At 44.5% G+C, this 24,578-nt stretch overlaps 1 protein-coding gene across 1 annotated transcript in view; it reads left to right on the plus strand.

Moving 5' to 3' along the window:
• Positions 1-24,578, plus strand: part of LOC147685345 (uncharacterized) — a 240,949-nt gene that overhangs the window by 79,778 nt on the left and 136,593 nt on the right. Inside the window, exons 6-7 of the mRNA XM_086941275.1 lie at positions 15,393-15,503; positions 19,844-19,942. Coding sequence (XP_086797401.1) covers positions 15,393-15,503; positions 19,844-19,942 — 210 coding nt within the window. The remainder of the gene's footprint in view (positions 1-15,392; positions 15,504-19,843; positions 19,943-24,578) is intronic.

Here is a 24,578-nt window from a genome sequence, read left to right on the forward strand (position 1 = left end):
AAGGGGTACAACCTGAGAGACCTTGAAATGCTAGGGATTTCCAGTTCTATAAAGTATGATTTTCCCTAAACTGTGAAGTTGAATGTTTTTATCAACCACCTGCTCTGAGCAAGTGACAAATATCTGATGTGTCCTCTGTGCGGGTCAGGAGGTTTTGTGGGGGCAGGTATGGTATCTAAAGGGGTGGCCTGAGAAAAGCATTGTCTGCCCCCAAAACTGCTTTAGGAGGCAGGTTGGAGTGAGTAGATCCTTTCCAGCTTTACCCATGGTTTAACAGGGTGTGGATGTCTTATTTGGCATGAATGAGGCTAAAGCACCTTGAAGGGATAATATTCTAAAGAAACAACACCAAGACATTTTTTCTTAGCTGGTCTTTCCATGATTTGTCCCCTCTATTTTCTATAATGGATTTGTTTTCTGAGCATCTTAAATATGCTTACTTTTTGTCCTAGCTTAAAGGGGTTTTACCTTAGTCCATCCGGAAGTGTCCTTAATCAGTAACTTTGTAACTTCTACGTTCTCCATTATAAATCAATGGTAACTCGCGACTGTGTTTAGACACTGCACGCGTCTCCCCTGGGGCTCCTACTTCCTAACCTTTGGTTGTTCAGTGTAGCCCCAGCGATTCCCTAGGCCTATTCACTATCCTTGAAGTGGTTCTTATACCACTTACTTAGTATATGGTTTGTGAGGCCCCTAGAGCAGAACTGTATTTGTGCAACCTATAGTATGCTTAATGAGTAACTTGTGATGTATTTCGATCTCTGACCTCATAAAGAGTTCGGAGGGGTTGTGTTAGAAATAAATACATATATATTTGATATATACCTTGTGTGGTGTCCTTTCAATTGGTACTCAAGGGATTATAATTGGTAAAACAGCTTGCTTTACATGATCTCTGAAGTTTTAGCCTAAGACTACTGGTCCATGCTACCACTAGGATAGCTTGTCTATAAGGTTGACTTTACAACCCCCATCAATAAGGGTCGTTTAGACTGGTGCAAGGTGCCCACTAGAATAGTGGACATCATATGCCAGGTTAACTTCTCACATTGGTGGCAGCGGTGGGATAAGAGCTTGCTAATGTTTTACGATATAATAATGAGATATCATTCGAAAGATCACATTAAGGTACCTGGAGGTACATATAAATCAAGTTTTTATAATACTTAATTTCTACTGAACTTAGTTGTTGTAGAGCAAAGGGCTTAGCACACCCTGACTGCAACTCCAAGAGAAGTTCTAGTAGGAAAACATTTAGTGTAGGTAGGTGTACACACCACACCTCACTAGAAAATGTCCTTGGCTGCAGGGTCTAGTGTGCCTCTGCAAGAATAGGATCCTCACAGGATTCCTTCTAAATATGACACATTTACTTTTCATGAGCTGAGAATTCTGTGTATAGCTAGAAAGCTAAGACAAGGACAGAGTCCAACCTTTAATAACCCGGTAGACATTTTAGTTGAGTATGATGTTGATAAGGCATCAAACCCAACTCAAACAGGTAGTGCAGCGGGGGGCCATCCCTCAACAGAAGACCCCACTGATGAACATCAGGGGCACACTGATGATGATGTGGATGAGGACCAGGTGCAAGTCAGTGAACTGAATCTGGTTAACTTAGGTCTACCTGGGACTGGAGAAGGAAGGAACCAATCCAGACCCTCAAGTAGATCTAACACTGAGCACATGAGAGGAAGGTCACTATCCAGTGAGTCCAACCACTCTGGTGACTCACTCTGGCGACTCAATAGGGTCCAATGCCTCAACTCTAAGGAGGATGACTTCCCCTCTGAGAACAGAGCATAAAGCTAGGATGAAGGAAGTAAAGCTTAGGATCAAGAGGCAAGAAATTGCCCTTGCCAAAGAGACCCTGGCTCTTGCAGGAGAGCAAAAGTTGAGTGGGTTAGAACCCACTGGTGACAGCAACATTCCTAGAGATAGGGAAATGTATTATGACCATAAAAACCTAAATAAGATTATCCCTCTCTACAAGAGTGGGGATGACATCCACAAATGGATAACTGCTTTGGAGAGGGCCTGCAAAGTACAGCAGGTACCCCAAAGTCAGTGGGCAGCAGTCTTATGGCTCTCCTTTTCAGATCAAGGTAGAGACAAGCTCCTCACAGTTAGTGAGGAGGATGCTAACAACTACACTGTCCTGAAGAGTGCTCTGATAGATGGGTTTGGCTTAACCACTGAGCAGTATAGGTTGCTGTTCAGAGACACCCAGAAGACACAGACTCAGGACTGGACTGACTTTGTAGATTGTGCCACTAAGGCTCTGGAAGGCTGGTTACTGGGCAGTAAGGTCAAAGACTATACAGGATTGTATAATTTGATTATGCGAGAACAAATTCTTTGTAATTGTAGGAACCACTTATTGCATAAACACCTGATTGACTCTGATCTGACCTCTCCTCAAGAACTGGGAAAGAAGGCAGACAAATGGGTCAGAACCAGGGTGAAGCAGAAGATACAGAACCAAGGTGGTGATCAGAAGAAGCAAGAACAAAAGGGTGGGGAGAAAGCAGAAGACCAGAAGTCTTCGCCAGGTCCCCAAAAAGCTTCTAATGAGGGGGGTTCCAAGAAATCCAAAAAGAAAGAAGGTCCAAAGAAACACTGGTGTAAGTTTTGTAAAAGTAATACTCACTGGACCAGTGATTGCACCAAGAAGGAGGCAGCTCCAGCCACCATTGCCCCTAAGGCAACTGTTCCCCCTAGTACAGCTAATAGTGGTGGTTCTCAACAGAAGAGTGTAGTAGGGTTGACCCTGGGAACTGAAATGGATTCTGGCCTAGTCAGGATACCCACTCAAGCTGTTCTTGTCTGTGATGTGGACATGGCTATGTCCTCTACTGTGAGCCCCAGCAACATGGGCAAGTACAAACAGATTCCTTTGATTAATAATAAAGTGGCTCGGGCCTACAGGGACACATGTGCCAGTGTCACCATGGTGACGCCTAACTTTGTGGACCCTAGACAGATAATACTAGGTGACAATTACTTAGTGACCAATGCAAGCAATGTCACTACCACCCATAGTATGGCAATTGTTAATTTCTCCTGGGGAGGGATAACTGGCCTCAAAAGAGTTGTTGTTAGTTCAGAGCTCCCTGTAGAATGTCTGCTTGGCAATGATCTGGAATCTTCAGTCTGGTCTGAAGAGGAGTATAGTACTCATGCAGAGATGTTAGGCATATCAGCACATGTCCTTGCTGTGTCCAGGCCACAGGCCAAAAATTGCAAAACTGAACAGGCCCTGGATCCTGATAGTATGGACCAGTTGCCTACCAAGAGAAAGAGCAGTAGGGTTAAGGCAGTGCCTTCCCCCCCTTGCCTCAGAATGAGGATCAGCCTTCCAAGGAAGCTGAGTGTGAGACCCAAGAAGGAACTGTCCTAGAAGGGCTTGAGTTGATCAGGTTGAGTTTCTTGGGACAGGGGGACCTTCAAGGGCAGATCTGAGGCAGGCGCAGTTGGACTGCCCCTCTGCCAAGTTTTTGAGTACATTTGATCTATCAGCTGGCTACTGGCAGATCCGACTAGCTGAGGATGCAAAAGCCAAACCAGCATTCTCAACCCCTGGAGGTCATTATCAATTTGTGGTGATGCCCTTTGGCTTGAAGAATGCATCTGCCACATTCCAAAGGTTGGTGAACCAAGTCCTCTCAGGTCTGGATGGCTACTGTGCCGCTTATCCTGATGATATTGCTGTCTTTAGCTCCACTTGGGAAGATCACCTGATCCACCTAAAGAATGTTTTGGAGGCCCTGCAAAAGGTAGGCCTAACTATCAAGGCTACTAAGTGCCAGATAGGGCAGAGTAAGGTTGTGTACCTGGGCCACCTTGTAGGTGGAGGTCAGGTTCAACCATTGGAGAGCAAGATCTAGACCATACAGGACTGGACTCCTCCCACCACCCAGACACAGGTCAGAGCCTTCTTGGGCCTGACTGGGTACTACAGGAAGTTTGTTAAGACCTATGGGTCCATTGTGACACCACTTAATGACTTAACCTCAAAGAAAATGCCAAAGAAAGTTCAGTGGACAGTAAGCTGTCAAAGGGCATTTGATGACCTGAAGCAGGCCATGTGCTCTGCACCTATTTTGAAAAGTCCAAATTACTCAAAAGAATTCATTGTCCAAACAGATGCTTCTGAGTTGGGTGTGGGAGCTGTTCTTTCACAATTGAATAAAGATGGTCAAGACCAGCCAATAGCGTTTATTAGCAGAAGGCTGACCCCTAGAGAGCAACGTTGGTCTGCTATTGAGGGGGGAGGCCTTTGCTGTGGTTTGGGCCCTGAAGAAGCTGAGGCCATACTTGTTTGGTACTCACTTCAAGATTCAGACAGACCATAAGCCCTTCTTGTGGCTAAATCAGATAAAGGGTGAAAATCCCAAACTGCTCAGGTGGTCCATTTCCCTACAGGGGATGGACTTTACAGTGGAACATAGACCTGGAACTGACCATGGCAATGCAGATGGACTCTCCAGATATTTCCACTTAGAACATGAAGACTCAACTGGTCAAGGTTAGTTTAATGTCCCTGCGTTTGGGGTGGCGTTGTGCAGGAGAGTAGGGTCTGATTCCTATGGTCTCCCCCACTTTTTTGCCGTGATTCTCTGGTTTTTCGACTTTAGTGTGGCTGTGGGCCTGCTAATCAGACCCACAGCCCAGCTGTTCTCTCTCTAAATTGATACCATGTACTTTAGGTACATACCTAATTGGGAATTGGGTCACCATTGTGAGCCCCTGTATAGTGTACCATAGGTACCCAGGGCATAGGTGCATCCAAGGCCTACCAGGGGCTGCAGCATGTATTATGCCACCCCTGGCTGGCCATCCAAATTGACACCACAGGCTGATCACTCAGCTTGAGTAAGGTGGTGTAATCACCCCTTACTTAGATAAAGTATACCTATATCTACCCCTATATATAGACAAATATATACCTATAAGTCACTCCTATGGCAGGCCTTAACAATCCTGAAGGCAGAGAGCTTGGTTTTATGCGAGAGGGTGCTCTAGCATGAGCTGAGCCCTTCTGCTGCTTTCGGGACCATCTCCTTATAGCTGTTATATGATATAGCCATACCATATACTCTTTTAAGTGCATTATAATCCTCGTGGTTAATGCTAGCTTTGGTTTGGCTTTATCAAAACATATCGTGTAAGGGGTCAAACACTTTGGAATACTACCCCTCCCCCCCAACCCCCCCCCCCCCCCCCACCCCCCCACCCCCGCCAGGCCTGGCGGCGGGGGTAGAATTCCACCCTTCTAGAGGGAGAAGACATGTAGTTACTGCTTTACCCGGTTAAAGTTAAACAGGGCCTCAGCATCACAAAATGGATGCTGCTGCCACAGACACAAGTCTGACCTCCTGCAGATGGGCGAAACTCCAGCAAGTGAGGCTTGGGCAATAGGTTTCCTGTCGAGGGAGGTGCTAGCAACTCCCCAGACAGCCTGTAGTGTATTGGGGCAGGGTGGGTTGAATGGAAAGATGCTTTTCCAGACACTGCCTGGGGCACACAAGGTGCTCCATGCATAGCCCGGTTCAAACCAGTTGCTGGGGCACTCCTGCCCCGCTCTGGCACAAAACTGGACAACGGGAAAGGGGTGTAACCACCCCCTTCTCAGGGTCCACCCATAGGAGGGACCTAGCAGGTAATCCAGCCCCTAAAATCACTTTAAAGATAGGAGCTGTGTCTAGAGACTTTAGATTAATCCTGGAAGAAACTTTGATACGAAATCTTGGACCTTTGACGTTCTATATCGACTAGAAGACTGAAGACATCTCCCTTGTGGTCAAGGAGTGACCACCCTGTGCAAACAGGCACCACCAGTAACTTGCCGGTTTGCTTTGTCGACGCTCCTGTCGGACTACGAAGACTCAGCTATTCAGGAACTGGACTTCCAGACTTCTCCGACTTCGATCCACATCCACAGCAAAGCTGAGACCCGTGGCGGACACGAGAGACGTGGGACCGGACACCCTGGACATCCTGCATTTTGCTAACAGTGCAACTCCCGAGGCACCCTCAAAGGTGTGCATTGGGGTTTGAGAAGCCCCAGACCCGAGCGCCATTTGCACATAAGCTAAGCCCTCCACACTCCACGAGTACGGCGTGGGGCCGCTCCTGCATTTCAGCTCGACGCGTCTTCCCGGTTGCTAGCCCGTTGGCTAGTGAGCCCTCTGAAGACGAACCTTTGAAACTAAACTGCTTTCCTTGTTGCTCCAGGCTTGCTCCAGCTTCCCTCCAAAGGAGAACCTCCCCAGACCTGGCTGGTCTGACTCGAAGCCAATCTTCACTTCCTGCGTGGGTTCCGGTTACCAAGGCTTGTTGGGTCCAGTCTAGATACCGACACTGGCAGTCACCTAGATCCACACTGCAGTCACCTAGATCCTTCGTGGGACTACTCGAATCCCGCTCCTGGTCTTCGTCCACGCCTCCTGGTCCTCGTGGCTGCAGAGGCAAGCTTCACCTCTTCACCGGAATCAACTCGGCATCGCCTGGTTCTTTCCTGGTTCCATCCTGGTCACTGGCTAGTGACCCAGACTCTGTCCCCTCTGCTTTCAGGTTCTTCTCATCTCTGACCTACCCTTGGATCCACCCGGACACTTTTCCTCTAGTCGCCTGCTGCACTTCTTTGCAGATCTCCATAGAAAACATTGACGAAACCCGACACAAAAAGACACCTATGCACCCTGCTTCCCTGGGCGAGGTAACTCGAGTACCTCAGTGCTCCCGTGGGTGTTGACTCTCGAAGTGTCCTAGCTTAAAGGAGTTTTACCGTAGTCCATCCGGAAGTGTCCTTAATCAGTAACTTTGTAACTTCTACGTTCTCCATTATAAGTCAATGGTAACTCGCGACTGTGTTTAGACACTGCACGCGTCTCCCGTGGGTCTCCTACTTCCTAACCTTTGGTTGTTCAGTGTAGCCACAGCAATTCCCTAAGCCCTAGGCCTATTCACTATCCTTGAAGTGGTTCTTATACCATTTACCTAGTATATGGTTTGTGAGGCCCCTAGGGCAGAACTGTATTTGTGCAACCTATAGTATGCTTAATGAGTAACTTGTGATGTATTTCGATCTCTGACCTCATAAAGAGTTCGGAGGGGTGTGTTAGAAATAAATACATATATATTTGATATATACTTTGTGTGGTGTCCTTTCATTTGGTACTCAAGGGATTATAATTGGTAAAAGAGTTTGCTTTACATGATCTCTGAAGTTTTAGCCTAAGACTGCTGGTCCATGCTACCACTAGGATAGCTAGTCTATAAGGTTGACTTGACAACCACCATCAATAATGGTCGTTTAGACTGGTGCAAGGTGCTCACTATAATAGTGGACATCATATGCCAGGCTAACTTCTCACAATCATGAAATATGCTTACTTTTTATTGTGAAAAATAATTTTCATTGCCTACTCTGTCACCATGTCTGAATGCTAGCTTGAAAGAGACTAGAGAAGACACATAAGTATTATTGTAATCACCATTGTAAGTATTATGGGTAATCACCATTCGGTCCTAAACAAAGGTTTGTGGTCATTATTACGGCACACTCAAGATGTCGCAATTACCCCATACACTTTATCAGAGGAAGCCTGGAGAAACATGCAAGGACAGAACAGGGTAAATTGGTACACAATTACTCCTTCCTGTGGATATAGTTCCCATATAGAGTGTAAACACTTGGAATAGTGCAGTGATTCCAATGCACCGAAAATACAATACCCCCATTGTTCTAGCAATTTTCGGCTGCACTATTACAATAGTTTTCAACTATTCCTACATTGAGAGCCTTTGTAGGCTATTTTAGTCAATGTTAATCAGAGTATGATAAAAATGTGCATTGCTCTCTTATGGCTTACTTGAATATGAACACATTTACATTGTGTGCAAATACTAGAAGTGCTAAAGGCTATCACCGATCCCTTTACAAAGGAGACGAGATTCTGTCTTTTTTGTATTTTTCTCCTTAAAATGCAGATACCAAAAGCTGGGGAAATCTCAATATTCCGACTTTGCCCTTGAGGGCCACTGAAAAATGAAGAATTATTGCAGGATTCTGGAACATCACACCCAATTTTCCAATTTATTCCACATTTTTGGCCCTTTCACCACATGTGAATGTCTTCAACTTTTAGCTAGTTAAATGCCAGATGAGGGTAAGCAGAAATGCAGTATTCCCACATTTATTGGAATTCTAGAAACACCATTGAATAGGATGAATTGGGAATAACACCTCACTCACGAAAGGGCCCTCTATTGAGTTTGGATAATTAAGGCATTGGCTTAAGGTAACGGTGATTTGTAATAGTTATTTTGAAAAATGCTGTTGTTTAAAATCTACCTTTTCAACAGGATTTCCATTTCTGAAGAATGAGTCAAATGCCCGATTCATGGCTCATCATTGTGCTGCAGTGGAAAATATTACCAATCCAAGCTCTGGTGAGTCACCTCCTCAAATGAGGCAGTATATGGTCTTTTTTTCTGTAAAGTTTAATGCTTTTGAGGGCGTGGCCAAGCCAGCGACCAAGATGGCCGCTCGGCTATGAAGCTCCGTCCGGCCCTCCGATATCCTGGCGTGTTCCTGTGGCCAGTGCTGACATCACGACACGGGTACGATGTAAAAGAAGTTTGAAGTGGCACGGAATTCTCCAGTCGAAGAACTGAGCCGCCTGCTGCCCGGGGATGGCCGCTCTGCCCCTGTGACGAGACCCTCCCCCCCGTGAGATCTGCACACGTCTCCTGCCTGCCTGCCTGAGGCCACAGCTGTTTTGAGCGCCCCCACACCCTGCAACACAACCTGCATATTAAGGCCATTGGTTTCCTGCTAAACCTAGGGTTCTGCTTCTCAGCAGCAGACGCGACACTTGGGACCCAGACGGCTGAGTTGTGGTGTACCCCTCTCCAGCAACTGTACTTGCACGCAAAGCGGTGTGTTTCTTCATGCTATGTTGTCACAGCACCCCCAAGGGCAGACCACAGGCCCTCTTGACTTGTCGCTGGGGGCTTTGGGCTGAAGCCTGATCAAACACACGCCAAGAATGAGGGGAAGGCACACCTTGGAAACACCCACTGGGACCTGGCTGGTCACGGCGGTTACACCTCGTGCGGCATTGTCCGCAAGGACCCTAAACAGAGAACGTTCCCTTTTGAAAAACCTGTGGACACCTCCACCGCGCAAACTTCCACCATAGTGGAATCTGCATAAGGCCCGGCTCTGGGAGATGGATCCTCTGACGCAGCACACTTATTACTCCAAGAGATGCGTCTGGGCATCACCAGTGCCAGCCTTGGCACCAAAGTACAAGCGCGCGATAGAAGTTTGGATGTGGCAGAGGCTCGCATCTCTGATATTGAGGACGGGACTGCACAGTTAGCCAAACGCCTGGAACGAGTGTAGCGCATTTGAAAAGAAGTGGCCATTAGAAATGAGGACTTGGAAGCGAGCAACCGCCGAAATAACGTGCGCATTCTTGGCGTTCATTAGAGAACTCCCACCGGCCGCATAGATCTGTTTATTGAAACTATGCTTTTGGGACTGTTCGGCAAGGAGGCTTTCACTTCTGGCTTTGTCAAAGAGAGGGCGCATAGGTCGCTGGGCCCTCGTCTTCCTGTTATGTTATGTTATGTTATGTTATGTTATAAGAGACTTATAACGCGCACAACTACTCAGGAGTATCCTGGCGCGATACGGACTTGGACGTGTGAAAAAGTGACTCCTCCCAGGCCTATCGTAGCACATTGCATGAACTTCCAGGACAGGGGTACGATTCTCCGCCTAGTGAGAGAAAAGGGAGACGTGGACTGGAAAATCTCCAAATTATCCTTCTATCTGGACTTCACCGCCATGGTACAAGATCCTAGGTGGAAATTCAACAGTGTTAAGGCCGCCCTGAGAAACCTGGGTCTATGCTATAGTATGTTGTATCCTGCTCGGCTGAAGGTAGACGTAGATGGCAGGACCCACATATTTGATAACCCGTCAGAGGTGCAGGAGTTCTGCCGGCTGTATAAACAGAAGAACATTCCCCACAAACGGGGCCGGGTCCAGGTCATCACCCCACACAGCGGCTCAGATGTAAGCACGGAACTGTTTTTGAGTGCTTGCACGGGATGATCGGACCATTTTTTCTTACATTCTTTTATGTTTCACTCTACAGGAACACGTCACATAATTTTGTATTGCTATTACAATTATTTGGAGACCAATTATTTGAACACCACAGGGGGTTTCTGCCCCCTGTGGTCTATCCTTTGTGCATGGTTTGATTCACCTTGGGGTACTGGTTTTTGGGAACGTCATTTCTGTGTAAAGTAATTTGGTATCTCACGTTCACTTTCATTTGGGGTATAGCCCTTCCCCGGTTGGGGTCCGGCTGGGTGGTGGGTGGGTTATTTAATTTACAAGTCAGTCCTTTCATGTATGTTCACAGCTTTACAAATCGATCACTGTTGTTCATAATCAACTGTTTGCATCATTGAAATCATTGCACCACCCAGATGACCAAGTTCGATAATGTAGAGGTTCCATTGAGCCTCACTCTACTTTCATGGAATGTGAGGGGCTTGAATAACACTCGGAAGCGACGACAGGTCATACACTATTTAATGAGGCACAGGGTAGATGTTGCCTTTTTACAAGAAACACATCTGCCCAAGAATGACAAGGCACACTTTGGGTCTAGCTGGGGTGCAAATTGATATTTTGCAAATTATAGTAACTACGCTAGGTGGACAACCATTTTAATTCACAGTGGGATTCCTTTTTTGTTGAGTTCCGTCTAGCAGGACTGCGAGAGACACTATTTAACAGTATCCGGGAACCCTGTCTGGCAGAAAAGTGACATTTATACCCCCAATGAGGACTCCCAGAATTTTTCCATGCCCTATCCTCGAATCTAGCCAAGCTGGATCCACAGACGTTGATAGTGGGTGGAGACTTCAATTTATTCCCTATCATGGACAGTACATCTGTGGCATCTGACACTAAACCCCAAGCTCGCCGTGCACTGAAGGAGCTCTGTGATAGGTTCTCTCTATTTGATGTGTGGCGGAAACGCAACCCGAACACAACAGAATATACACACTATTCAGGACAATACAACACATGGACAAGGATAGACTTTTGGCTACTCTCGACAGACATATTTGGCTGGTGTGCACAGATGGAGACTCTGCCTAGGACCTATTCAGATCATTCCCCGGTTAAAATGCAGTTACAGTTACCCCGTCCAGAGATCTTTGATGGCCAATGGCGGTTTCCTACTCGCGCACTGCAGGATGAAGTTTTCAGGGCAGAGATATAAGAGGCTATTGAAAGACTATTTTGATTTAAAGACCGGCTCAATAGAATAATGGGCGATCCTCTGGGAGGGCTTCAAAGCGGTTCTCCGGGGTACAAGCATAGCAAAATGCACCGGCGTCCTCAAAGACCTACGTAACACACTGTTGAGACTGAAGCAAGATCTCAAAACTCTAGATGAGACATCTGCACAACATACACCTTCTACATATGAACAGAGATGGTTGGTGCTGTTAGAGGATTACAGGGACACAGCAGACAGGGAAATGTTGTTCTTGGGAAATTACCAGACTGCTAGACGGTACGGAGAAGGGGAGAGGCCTGGAAGGGTCCTTGCTCAATTATTGTGTCCACCTTACCACAAAACATACATCACTGATCTATGCCCCACTGACTCACACCCTTACACCACCACAAAAGATATCCAGAGTAGCTTTCTGAGATTCTTTTCCAATCTATACAAGTCTACTCTTGGAGAAGATAAAACAGCACAAGAGGGCTACCTAGACGAAGTTGTGTTAGTGTACCTGGAAAAATATATGCAGGACTTCTTAGCTGAACCTATTTCTATAGCAGATGTTCTTCTTGCCATTGACATCATTCGTGGTTCCTCGGCTCCTGGGTTAGATGGATTCACGGGAGGATTTTACAAAACATTTAAAGACATTTTAGCCCCTAAACCTATTAAAGTATACGCAGAGGCCCTAGAAAGGCAGATTCTTCCCCCTACTCTACGAGAGGCGGTAATAATCCTTCTCCCCAAGCCTGGAAAGGACCCAATGCAATGTGGCTCATACCGTCCGCTATCCCTGCTAAATTTAGATTATAAAATATTAGCAAAGGTCATCTCTAATAGACATTCCCAACGAATGCAATTTATAATCTCCCCGGCTCAATCTGGGTTTGTACCTCATTGCTGCACCTCCCTGAATCTCCGCACGCTGTTCTCAGTCATCCACAGGATTGACTAGGAACCCCTGCAGCCGCCATCCTACTGGATACGGAGAAGGCCTTTGACTCCCTCGAATGGCCCTTTTTCCTCTCCATAATGCGCCGCATGAGCATGCCCATGTGCTTCATTGCCACAACAGCCCTTTTATATAATACACCGACTGCCCGGCTGCGTTTGAATGCCACTCTTTCCAATCCCTTTCAGCTAACACGAGGAACCAGGCAGGGCTGTCCACTGTCCCCGTTTTTGTTCATTTTGGCCATGGACCCCCTAATACGTCATTTTCAAGAAAAACATCTACACAGGGGATTACAATTCAATACTGGCCCCCTATCGGTATCATTATATGCCGAGGACACAGTACTGTATGTTAGACACACCCAGGATCACTTAACAGAGTTGATAAGAGAGATCATCTGGTATGGCAGTTTTTCAAGACTGGGCATGAATTGGCACAAATCGGTCATATTTCCACTGACACCCAGCACACTGTCATGGGAACTAGAGTTTCCCCTTAAATGGCGCACACAATCGGTAAAGTATTTAGGTATACACATCCACCTGGACACTGTCCAAATACTCAGTCTCAACTATGGTAGGGCAATAAACACACTTATTACTCAAATGGAGAAATGGTTAAAGTTACCCTTGTCGATAGCAGGCCGAGTGGCTATTATAAAAAGGGTAGTCCTACCCAAACTTTTATATTTCTTCAACAACATACCGATTCCCCTCACCTATCATTTATTTAACACACTTTGTTCGCTTCTGAGTAGACTTGTTGGGGGGGGGGGGTACACGGTCACGGGTCCATTGGCCAGTCCTCACGTTACCATATGAGAGAGGGGGTTATAATGTGCCAAATTTTCAGCTCTATTATTTGGTGGCACTGTGCAGTTATGCATATCCTTGGTACCATCCAGATGCCCGGATCCCCTACTTGAGACCAGAGGCAGACCTGGTATTACCTAGGGACCTCTCGGCCGTATTACCCGTGTGCTTTCCCGGAGACCCTTTTGATATTCAGACTGTATCCTCCACGAGCTGGGCATGGCATAGGCCTTGCTGCATCTCTGGTACGGAGACGCTCTACTCCTCCGCCCTACCTGTTATTAATCCTTGACTGATACCCATTACATCTGAGCAACTGGTGCAGCGCACCCTAACAAAGTTTGACCTGACTAAACTGGAAGATTTGTACCTGGACGGCCATATCTTCTCCCCCTCGGAAGACACACGATTTAACGCAGTGGACTTTTTGGCCAAATTTGTACTATGCTGCATCTTCTCAGCATTGCGATCTACCTTCCCGACATTCCCATTAGAGCCGGGCTCGTTCCTTCCTCTGGCGCTGCTCATAGATAAAGAAGATAGCACACACCTGATATCAAAGCTTTATAAGGCATGTGCCTCACTAAAACCTGTACAGCACAGCAAAATGTGCAGTGCATGGGAACAGGACCTGGGAATCACCATTACCGATGAGTGGGCTCACTGCTGCTCGGTCACACAAGACGTTTCTCTAAACAGCAGACACAAACTCCTCCATTTCAAATTCTTACGTCACATCTATTTTACTCCGGCGCTCGCACACAAAATAGATCCAACTACGTCCCATACCTGTTGCAAATGTTCTGCACCTCATGCGGACTTCGCACACCTCACTTGGACATGCACTAAACTACATGACTACTGGGAGCGGGTACACCACACACTCAGACTGATCTTGAACATTCCATTGACCCCTATTACAGAGGTAGCTCTACTCGGCTACACGGTCACTTTCCCATAAAAATGTGTAGGTTTGCTTCAATGAGTCTTTTATTAGCTAAACGGAAGATGGCACTGCACTGGGGACAGACAACTGCCCGAAAGTCCAGGAATGGCTGCACAGTATCGCCTAATGTAATGTAAATAGTGAGCTCTATGCAAGTTTGATGCCCAATACGTCTCGCCCCAAAGATATATGGGGGCCATGCAAGACATATGTCGAAACTCTTAGACAAGGAACTGAGTCCCAGCTGGAGGAGGGAATTGTCCCGGCGGGAGTGGGGTGAATCTGTCCGGACAGCTGGTTTAATTATTTTCATACTTGCAAATGCAAGTATGCAACATTGAGAGATGGGCCTGGTCAGTGGAAGGAGGAGATGTGATTAATGGGGGTGAATTTTTGTTCTTGTTCACAACTATGAGTGGTGTTGGGTTACGAACCCTAATGTTACATGTTATTATTGATGCCATTGGTCTTCTTATCTGGTGTTTTGTCGAACATACTATTACGACGCTGTAGACGCTGGTTCTGGAAGGCTGGGACAGCCTCTGATTATGGACTGCTGTATGTATATTCATATCTGCTCTTTTGTATTGATGAAAATGCAAAATAAAGTTCATGCTTTTAATTTACCCTACTGGATTTGATTCCACTAAAATGTGCATTATTTATTTCTAAATTAGGAAATGTAGTCATCTTCCTGTTGCGTTTATCCCCATTTCTGTTAGTCAATCGTTCGTAGTTCGTTCAGACTTGCAAAAAAGACATTAACGCCATTTTTGCCACCTTTGTAACGGGGATGTACCCACATTGCTACTGCAGTGTAATGGCCTTCAGGTTTCTTAAAGATGGTGCATTCACAACCTTAATGTAACACTAGGTAATACTCAATCATACTGGGAAGTATGAGATTTTAGTACTGCTTCCTTACTGAAGGGGAGATTGCCATTAAGATGACTTGGATCACAATTCAAATCGTGGTACCCTTTGGAGTCCCAAGGCATCACATCAGCAGCCTCTCCCTTTCCCCATTGGATTGCAATGGCATCAAGCTGACACAATGGTTTACTGTTGCCTACTGCCAAATGAGTTTAGCAGTAATGAATGGCATTTTTTGTCTGTTTAAAATGAATGGAATGCTAGCACTGGTGACGTGGATGCCTGTAGGTAATATGCCATGATATTGTCTCCGTTCTGGTTGAACTATTGCCAGCAAATATGGCAGCATCGGGTTGCTGAAAACACAAGGCTTTTTTAGAAGTGGTGGCCCTTTAAAGTTGTGTGCAAGTTGTTTCCTTCTTATATGCAAAAGGATATTCATACATAGATCATTATTTTTGTATTAATAGGACACCCGGTTGTAGCTCCAGTTGCATCCATTAGTAGAAAAGTAGAGGACGTGACGTATTCCATGGACCAACGAAATTCTGCAAAAAGAGCAACTATAACTCAATCCTCAAGTAAGTATGTTATGCATCATCACCCTATAACTTCCTGGTGTGTCCTTTAAGTCTCATAAACTACTCCAGGTTTGGACGTGTGTTCACTTTAGTTCATCAGGTTTTTAAAGTTATAAATTCCAACTCTGGCGGTCACTGTCTTTGTTTGTCCGTCTAGGGTATGTGGTTATAGTTTGTTTGACCTACCTGTTTTAGACAGCGCAGTGTTGAGCAGACCAATGTTTAAGTAACTTAATATAACCATTGAAAGGTGGTTTCTTCTAGATATGACTTTAAATAAAAATCCTCAATTATTTTTTCCCAAAAATATTTTTGAATAGCATTATAGCTGCCTGGCCTTAACATTCAAAATACTTTTTTAAGATGAGGAAAGCTTGGTGTTTGGGGATGCTAAAAGAGGGTATTAATGATATAAGTTTATTTTGATGCCTTTAGTACACTACCACCTCTGTAGTACACTTCCCTGGGATTGGTCATTTTCTGCTTTTACCACTAACACTGCCTAGGTCGGCATTCACATACAATATGCAGCTGTAAATTTGTGTATATCTTCTTGTCATCCTTTCTCACTAAAATTGCTATTTATAGCTATATCTATTTTTTCATGTGTACATATCCCTTCCTCAAGAATGTGATTGTCTAAATGTTCACTATATTTATGTATATATCTATGGTTCCTGTTTATTTTGTGCCAATCCTATCGTTTAAATACAGCTTGTACTTTTCATAATTTTATGTTTGTATTTTACACCTGTATTACAGTGCGTGTATATGAAGTCCTGTGTTGCTCCTGTAGCTACTCGTGAAGGAATGGTGTATTCAGAATGCTGCAATGGTTGCATATCATGGACATTAGGCCCTTATCATGATGCTTCAAAGTATTCTTGAAGACAAATGGACCAAACCTTTCACTGCTCTGTAAAAAATCAGTGAATACGTTATTTGATTGACCTAGGAGCTGGCTGAGCACTCTACTTGCTTTACGACATGCATGAGAGATATAACTTTGGGGCTGTGCTTTTTGTAGCTGGAGAAAAGGATGGAGAGGCCAACAAGACCCTTCTAAACTTTCTACAAGAGGATAACAAAAATGAATCATTGTAGAAAATACTTATTTCACCATATTTGACACCTACACAGAAAAAGAAGTTCAGGGCTGTTCAAAGGCAATTCTCAAACCTGTTCCTGTGGACTCCTCGTCTGTCGGTGGAGCGTATGGAAAAAATGTATAAACAGCTTTCTTATGAAGAGTCACATTTCTAAGATATCAGATGTCAGAAAAGGTCCAGAAAAGTACTGCAGAATATATTTCTATGATGTGGGACCTTGAGCCATTAATAAATCCCCTGAGCAAGGTACTGCAACTTGAGGTTTTGTGTGAACTGCTGAAGCCTCAAAGAGACCACAAAGACTGTGTGGACAACATACTGGACAAGCTAGGTACTGCCAAATTCTCAAAATCTTTCGACTAGTGGCTTGTAGTCGATCACTATAACATGGCATTTAGGCCCCAAATGGCACTGAAGCAGGTTGTTCATAGTAGAGTGGTTTGGACTGAAGAATGGGGTGCCACTATCCAAAGGCTGGTGAATAGTGGCCTTGCTGTTCTAGAGGATGTCTGTGCTGTCTTTATGGAGAACATAGGTTTTGTCATTGTTAATTAAAATGCACTGCCTGAAAAACCCGACTAATATTCTGGAGGCACAGCCTATCAAGGCAAGTATGTGCCAGATCAATAGAACTTTTTATCTACCTCAGTTTGAGGTAGGCCGAGGGGAGATCAGATCTTTAAGGGCCAACTTCAGGTTGTGTGAGACAGAAGTCACAGGAAACATAGACCCAGATAATGGTGTTTCTTGGACTCACTGGTTGCTATCACAATTTAGTAGAGAACTATTGGATTGTAGCCGCTGCTTCGCTTGCCTTGACCTCAAAGCAGCTTCCCACACAGGTATTTTGGACTGTTGAATGGTAAGATCCCATTAATTAGCAGAAGGTGGCTCTGGGCAAAGCCTGTCCAAATCAGTTGGCTGTTTATAGTAGACCAATTGAAGTGCAGAAAGATGCCTCTGGGAATGATTATGGTGCCATTTTGGGAGAGGTGAACCACATAGGCAAAGGGCATCCGGTGGGTTTCATAAGTCATCTTGTCCTACTAAGAGCTCAAACTGGGGCAACGATTGGATTGCACTTTAACTTGAGTACTGAAAAGGTCCACCCTATTTGTTAAGGACTGCTTTCTCCATCAAGAAAGACTAGTTCGAACAGGTTGGTCTGTGACTTGACCTGAGGGACACCTGCACAAATGAAGTGCCAAATGGATGGAATGCCGCATGAGTAATTACCCATGGCTGGCATTCATTCAAACATTCCACCCATTACCTTTTTGTTTTTCTCAGTGAGACATCTTTAGAGCGACAGGTACAGGTATGCCCAGAAGTTTGCCAAATGTTTCCTGTGCCATAAGACTTCAGCTGCATTTCATTGATGAGATCTAAGGAGAACAGAACTGTTCTTGTTCTGTCTAGCTGGAATCTGGCATGATATTTTCTACTTGAGGAGAAGAAAGTCTGCTTTTCATGGCAGTTTCCGGTCTAGGTTTGCACTGTAAGCAAAAACTGGTGGACTGCTTTGCGGCTCTGAATAATTAATGTTGGCTGATACTAATTTAAGCATTCCCCCATCATCCTTTTGTTTATCCCAGTAAAAGCCAGTGCAAGATTCTCACTTCTTAAAGTAAAGAGGGGTTTCCTGGATGAACCCAATTCCTTGCATTGTGCTACTGGAAAAATTAAGTTGCAAAACACAAAAAAGTTTTGAGATGTGAATACGGAAAAGAAGGTGCATCCTATGTTCATTGGTCAATCACCCCTAATGTTTATTGCTAACCATTTTTTTTTTCAAGAACAAATTGCCAAGAAAACCAAGACAGCATTTTACCAACTTACATCTTGGAAAAAGTGATGCCCTACCTCCCGGAAACTGACTGTGATGTAAAAGCTTTAATCCTCTAACACCAAGACTAAGGCAACAGCTTGCCCTGCGGTCTAGAAAGTCTCCAAACTTACTCCCCTGAATTCATCGCATATGAAGCAGCACTTATCATTAAAAGGCTTCAAGAAGTTTACATTTATCAGCAAAACCTGATGAAACTACATTGGCTCCTCCTCAAAGCCTCTATAATATTCAAGATAAGCTGCTCAACAAACAAGGGAAAGAAAACTTTCACACACAAGAATTCTGCTGTAAAAAGTCGATGGTGTTTCGGCCTGTTGAGGTATTTAGGCCATCATCAGGACCAGGTTACTTATTTATATGGCAGTGGCGAGTGGGCGCACTGTCAATAACCCAAGAGCTGCTAGTCAAGTTACTTTAAAAAGTCAGCTCGCGCATGGCAAAACACATCACGGTGCCAGTGGAGTCAGGCACTGTGATAGTTATCGCAACTGTCAGCATTTCCCGTTCCCTTCTCGAGACTTCTAATTACGTCCCTGCCAACAGACCCTCCGCAGGTCCCATCTCAATTGCTTTGAAACCTTGCCGAACCTGAATTTTGATAGCATGCCACCTGGATTTTCGACAGTACGACCGCTCGCCATTGCCATATAAATAAGTAACCTAGTTCTGATGATGGCCTAAATACCTCAAGAGGCCGTAACGCCGTCCACTTAACAGCAGAATTCTCGGCGCTCCCATCAAGGATACCCTGCTTGATTAATTTGTATTCATTACCATTAATTGTTTGGGTGTTCTAACTATGTAAATTACGCTATATTTTGTTCTTTGTTGTGCCTCCTCCTATCGCTGTACATATTTTCCTCCCTTGTCACTTGCGCCGTCACAATCCTTCACGAGCACTTGAACACAGTATCCCACAGGTTACATGTCATTCAATGTAACGCAGTGCTTTCCATATGTTTGATTATATGAAGCCTAATATGTCAAATGTGTATATTCACTAAAATGTCTCCCTTGCTTTTTCACCCATGCGATTCTATTCTCAGCAACTAATTGTTCCACGTGTAACTGACCTTCAATTTACACCCTTTGAGACATTTGTTTTATGATAGAGTATTCTTTATCAGGCCGATAGTTATAACTTTGAAGAGATACAATCTAGTCACAGTACAAGCAAAATAATTCTGCTAGTTTGTAAGCACTCAATCTTATATTTCTGGTGTTTACTGTTCCTGTTTCAGTGCTGCATGCAACACCTAAAAATGTATTTTACCTAATGCAGAGGCTCTCTTTTGCACTTCATAATTCATTGCATAGAATCACATTGTCTTCTAGTACTTATAACTAACAACTTTGTTCATTCATAATTCCTCCTGCTTTAGCTCATTCATCAGGATCTCCATTCCTCAAAATGGAGTCTGACGCAGGTTTTATGGAGCTTCACTGTGCAGAAGGAGAAAGTGGAACCAGTCTACGTTTGGGTGAGTTGAAGAAATTTGTTTTTTTGCATTTATTTAATGAATGATCCCTCTCACCTATATCGTTTTGATGTGTCATGCTCTACATCGGGGTTCTTCCTAGGTTTCATGTTGGTATTTCCCATACCCACACATGGTTGGACTAACTGAGGTTTAGTGACAGCACTCAGCTTGAACAAAGAACAGTGGTCCGCTTCCCTCCTTTTCAAAATATTAGTGCTCTTACAGCTCTCAAAGGTGCTCCATTTGTATATCATTAAATGGGTATTGTATCCAGCAGTTTTATAGCAATTCTCATAATTGCAAATCTTCTCTTTCAGCTGCGTTATTCTTTGTTAACTTGTGTCAGAAGGTTGGTAACCCATTCTCTGATAGAGACTGCTAACCCCAGATTCCTAACTTTTTTATTATACCCTGTGTGTCTGATTAGATCTGGAAACCTTTTCAGCAGTATCCTTGTGTGTTAGTAGGTGGCGCTGTGCAACTCCACACTGATGCCCTTGCACGGTGGAAAAGACGTGTGAACCCTGTATAGGTGCCACTCCAGTGCGCTGACTTCAATTCCTTTCTTTCCATGCCACTAGATGCTGGTCCAGAGATACCTCTCGTCTCTTTGAGACCATTTTACTTTACCAAATTTACAGTGAGCTAAGGAAAGGTCACCTCCCAAAAGGCCTACAGTGACTGCATGGCGATGAATCTGAAGTGCATACAGGACTGCAAGGTGACACTCTACATCGCTAAGCATCACAAGGCTTCACGTTCTGACCGGTCCAAGGGTCAATGTTGATCCCCGTTCCAGATGTTACAAGAGTTGATCCAAAAGAGATCATTTTGCGCTCCAAATGTTTGAGTGAGTCAGAGAAAAAGAAAAGGTATCCACGCAGGACTCAATCCCTTCCCGCCACTCTCATACTCCAGAGCAGACACAAGGGCTCGCCAATTTCTAAATCCCACTCCCAAATTCGATCTACGGTGGAGCCCATCCTGCAACTAGTCGCAGCACAACCTGAGTTTCCGGGGTCAACTGCAGCACGAGGCAGATCAAAGAGTTCCTCAAGGCCATGCTCCAACTCCTCGCATCCCTTCTGACTCCCAGGGGGTCTCAAGGAGCTGAGAGGCCCTCCATTTGGCATACTGCCTGCAAGTTCACCCTCGGCACCAGTTGGACCCTCCAAAACTATCACTGGGCCTCTTCTGGCACCTGCACGACTCCACCTCATGAGAAAGGCCACACATTAGACCTGGTCTGGACCATTAACATATCTGTGGCTAATATTACAATCTCTCCATTTGCATGGTCAGACTACCATCTGATTCCTTTCTCGTTATTGGGCATGACGTTTCTGAAGCCCCTGCCAGGTCCCGGTCTGCTTTGTAGAAACTGGTCTAGAGTTGATGTGGATTCCTTTTTAACCTGTACTCTTCCCTCTTTTCAGGATGATCTAGACAGCCAAGCAGAAAATATCTCCGACAGTCTCATTGCAGTTATCAATGCGCTTGCCTCTATTAGAAAATTAAAGTAAGCTCGTCGTCTAAATGGTTCACTAAGGACCTAAAAAAAGCAAAGTCCACTCTTTCCCACGTAGAAAGGAAATAGCAAGTGAATTATTCAATAGAGTACAAGACACAGATTCTGTAAATTCTTACAGCTAGATTCATCAAAGGCCCGTTTTGCGAGTCAGTAATAGCGATTATTAAGGAATCGCTATTACAGACTCGCAAAACGGGATTCATGTACAAATCGCAATTTATTTTGCGATTCCTACAGCTTCCTTATTTGCGATTAGCTAATTGCTAATCGCAAATAAGGAATAACTCCCCATTTATTCCTATGGGCTTAAAGGCCCATAGGAATCAATGGGAAGACATATCAATGTGCGAATCGCTATTAGCGATTCGCATTTTGAAATTGCGATTTCAAGGGTGCAGGGGTGTCCAAAGGACACCCTGTTGCACCCCTGAAATGACATTGGACGCTGGTGTTACGCACACACATGTCCCAAGGACATGTGTGTGTGTAACATACAACTTAGAAAAATGCACTTAGGTGCATTTTTCTAAGTTTCCGCTATTTACCACGAGGTTTGACTTTGTGGTAAATAGCGGCCTAAAATTGTGAATTCGCATTTTTTAAATGTATCATGAATAGCATTTAAGGAATCTCAAATAGAGATTCCTTAAATGCAATTGCTTGCAAATTTGCGAATTCTATAATAGCGATTTTTGCATTTGGGATGATGAATCTCAAATGCAAAAATTGCGCTTGCAAAGGGCCAGATTCTCAGAATCTGGCCCTTTGCGAGCCGATTTTCGTTTCATGAATCTGTCCGATAGTGATTATAAAAGATTATTAAAAGCAAGCTAAGTTAACTTTCTTTGCTACTAAAATCCTAGCTTTTCCATATAGGTCTAACGAAATCTTTCACATGTTGTCCGAGCTGTCCAATCTTGACAGGGTGATATTCTCAATACTGTTTCATAGAGAAGATCAAGAGAATAAAGGGCAGTATTCCTCTTTGCCCCATTACTAGTGTGATAGTCACTGAAGGCAGTAACTCTGTCAATTTATATTCTTTCTCCACAATCAGTAAGGATGATTTTCTGATCCTACTCTCCAAAGTTAAGTCGGGTTCTCCTAATGATATATGTCAGCCAAGAATTCTTAAAATTGCTTATTCACATTGGCCGGAGATAGCTATCTCTTAACTTAATCGCTCCCTTAGTACTTAATACTTTCAAAGAGGCTATAGTGGTCCCTCTAAAAGAAACTGGACGAGGATCCCCTTACCTTGAAAAATTACCGGCCAATTTCATTACTACCTTTTTTTGGCAAATGTGTTGGAGGCACATGTAGCCAGACACCTCTGTTCCTTTCTGGAGAAGTCTAAATTCTATGACCCCAGCAAGCAGGCTTGCGCTCTGCTATTCAGTGGAAACAGTCATCCTCTCAGTCATTGGTGACATGCGGGAGGAGACAGGCAGAGGTAATACACTAGCGCTAGTCCTGCTAGATTTGTCAGTGATGTTTGACACAGTCGACCATGAGATTTTGGTGGACTGTGTCAGAGCCGTTTGCTTTCAGGATTTGACATTGGTCTGGGTTACCTCGTTTCTAAAGGATCGGTCACAATCTGTCCAGCTATCCCCTTTAATTTCTCCCAAGGTCCAGCTTACGTCTGGAGTTCCTCAGGGATCTTCTTTGGCTCCACATCTCTTTAATCTGTATATTCCATCCCTAGTGCACTTCTTGAAAGAGAGGCAAGTCAGAGTTTACAATTATGCAGATGATTTGCAGTTACTATTTCCCATCAATCACTCCCCTGAATCCATTGACTTCTTTCAGGACACTGTGTTGTTTATGAGAGATTGGATGAATAGAAACCATTTAAAGCTTAACTCTGATAAGACTGAGATTGTCATCACTCATAACAAACAGGATTTGTGGAATCTGTCTTTCTGACCATTATTGGTGGGCGACCCTCACAAGCCCCAGAGTTCTGTTAAGAGTCTCAGAATTATCATTGATAAGAATTTATCGTTGAAACCCCATTTGGAAGCAGTCAATTCTGCCTGCTTCGCCTAACTACAAAGAATACAGAAAATTGGCAGATTTTTTACTTTCAGTGCACTAACTCAGATTGTGCTGGCTTTGGAAATCTCTAGATTAGATGATGCAAAATATGTCTATCTTGGCCTCCCCAAAGGACTTAATCAGATATTGCAGTTGGTTCAAAGTCAGGGAGCAAGGCTTATTTGTCAACAGCCTAGACGTTGCCACATTACCCCTCTATTGAAAAAACTCCACTGATCACCTTTGGAACAACGTTCAATTTTGAAGTCAAGTTATCTTATGTTTAAATCCCTAAATGGAACATGGCTTGTCTTTCTATCATCTTGAGTTAAAAAATATGTACCTAACTGTAATCTCCAGTCTTGGCACAAAAACTTCCTCAGAATTCCCTCTTTCAAATGGAAGAGAATAGGTGGGTCAAGATTTGCTGTGTTGCCCCTCAGACTTGGAACTCCATGCCCCCAGAGATTGGATATACCACAGATTACATGCATTTCCGCAAACACTTGAAGACCAAACTCATATAACATAACACCTCCTGTTCCACAATCCACCCCGTTTCCCATAGCGTTGATGCCAATGCCTACTTCACCCTCACCTAAGGATGAAGCACCCATTGTGCTTTCCAACTTTTAAGTTGGTACCAATCCGAGACTGTCCGAGACCACTCTTTGATTCCATAGACCCCCAACCTTCTTCACTTGATCGCCTTGGCAATTCACTTCCTCAAGACAGAACTCACATGTACATTCATTATTTAAAACTGGTTCCTCCAATGAGTATGAGGCAGTGAATGAAACTGGCCATCGCTACCATAAGGAAAATTGGTATGATGATCTCTGAGATGCTAATGGTCTTGACACCTCTCCTGACTCTGGCCCTCAGTCCTGCCACTGAAGAAAGCAGTTCCTTTGCAGCAGTCATGCGCAGAGCAGTCAAAATCCCCTGGTGATGTCGCAGGTAGACCAAATATGGGGGATGGCACATTTGGTACACTACCTCATGATGACCCATTGGGACACGTATGACACAGGAGGATGTCCACATCTAGTTGACTGCATCTAG

The sequence above is a fragment of the Lissotriton vulgaris genome, chromosome 10 (genome assembly GCF_964263255.1).
Source record: "Lissotriton vulgaris chromosome 10, aLisVul1.2, whole genome shotgun sequence".
NCBI classification, from domain to species: Eukaryota; Metazoa; Chordata; class Amphibia; order Caudata; family Salamandridae; genus Lissotriton; species Lissotriton vulgaris.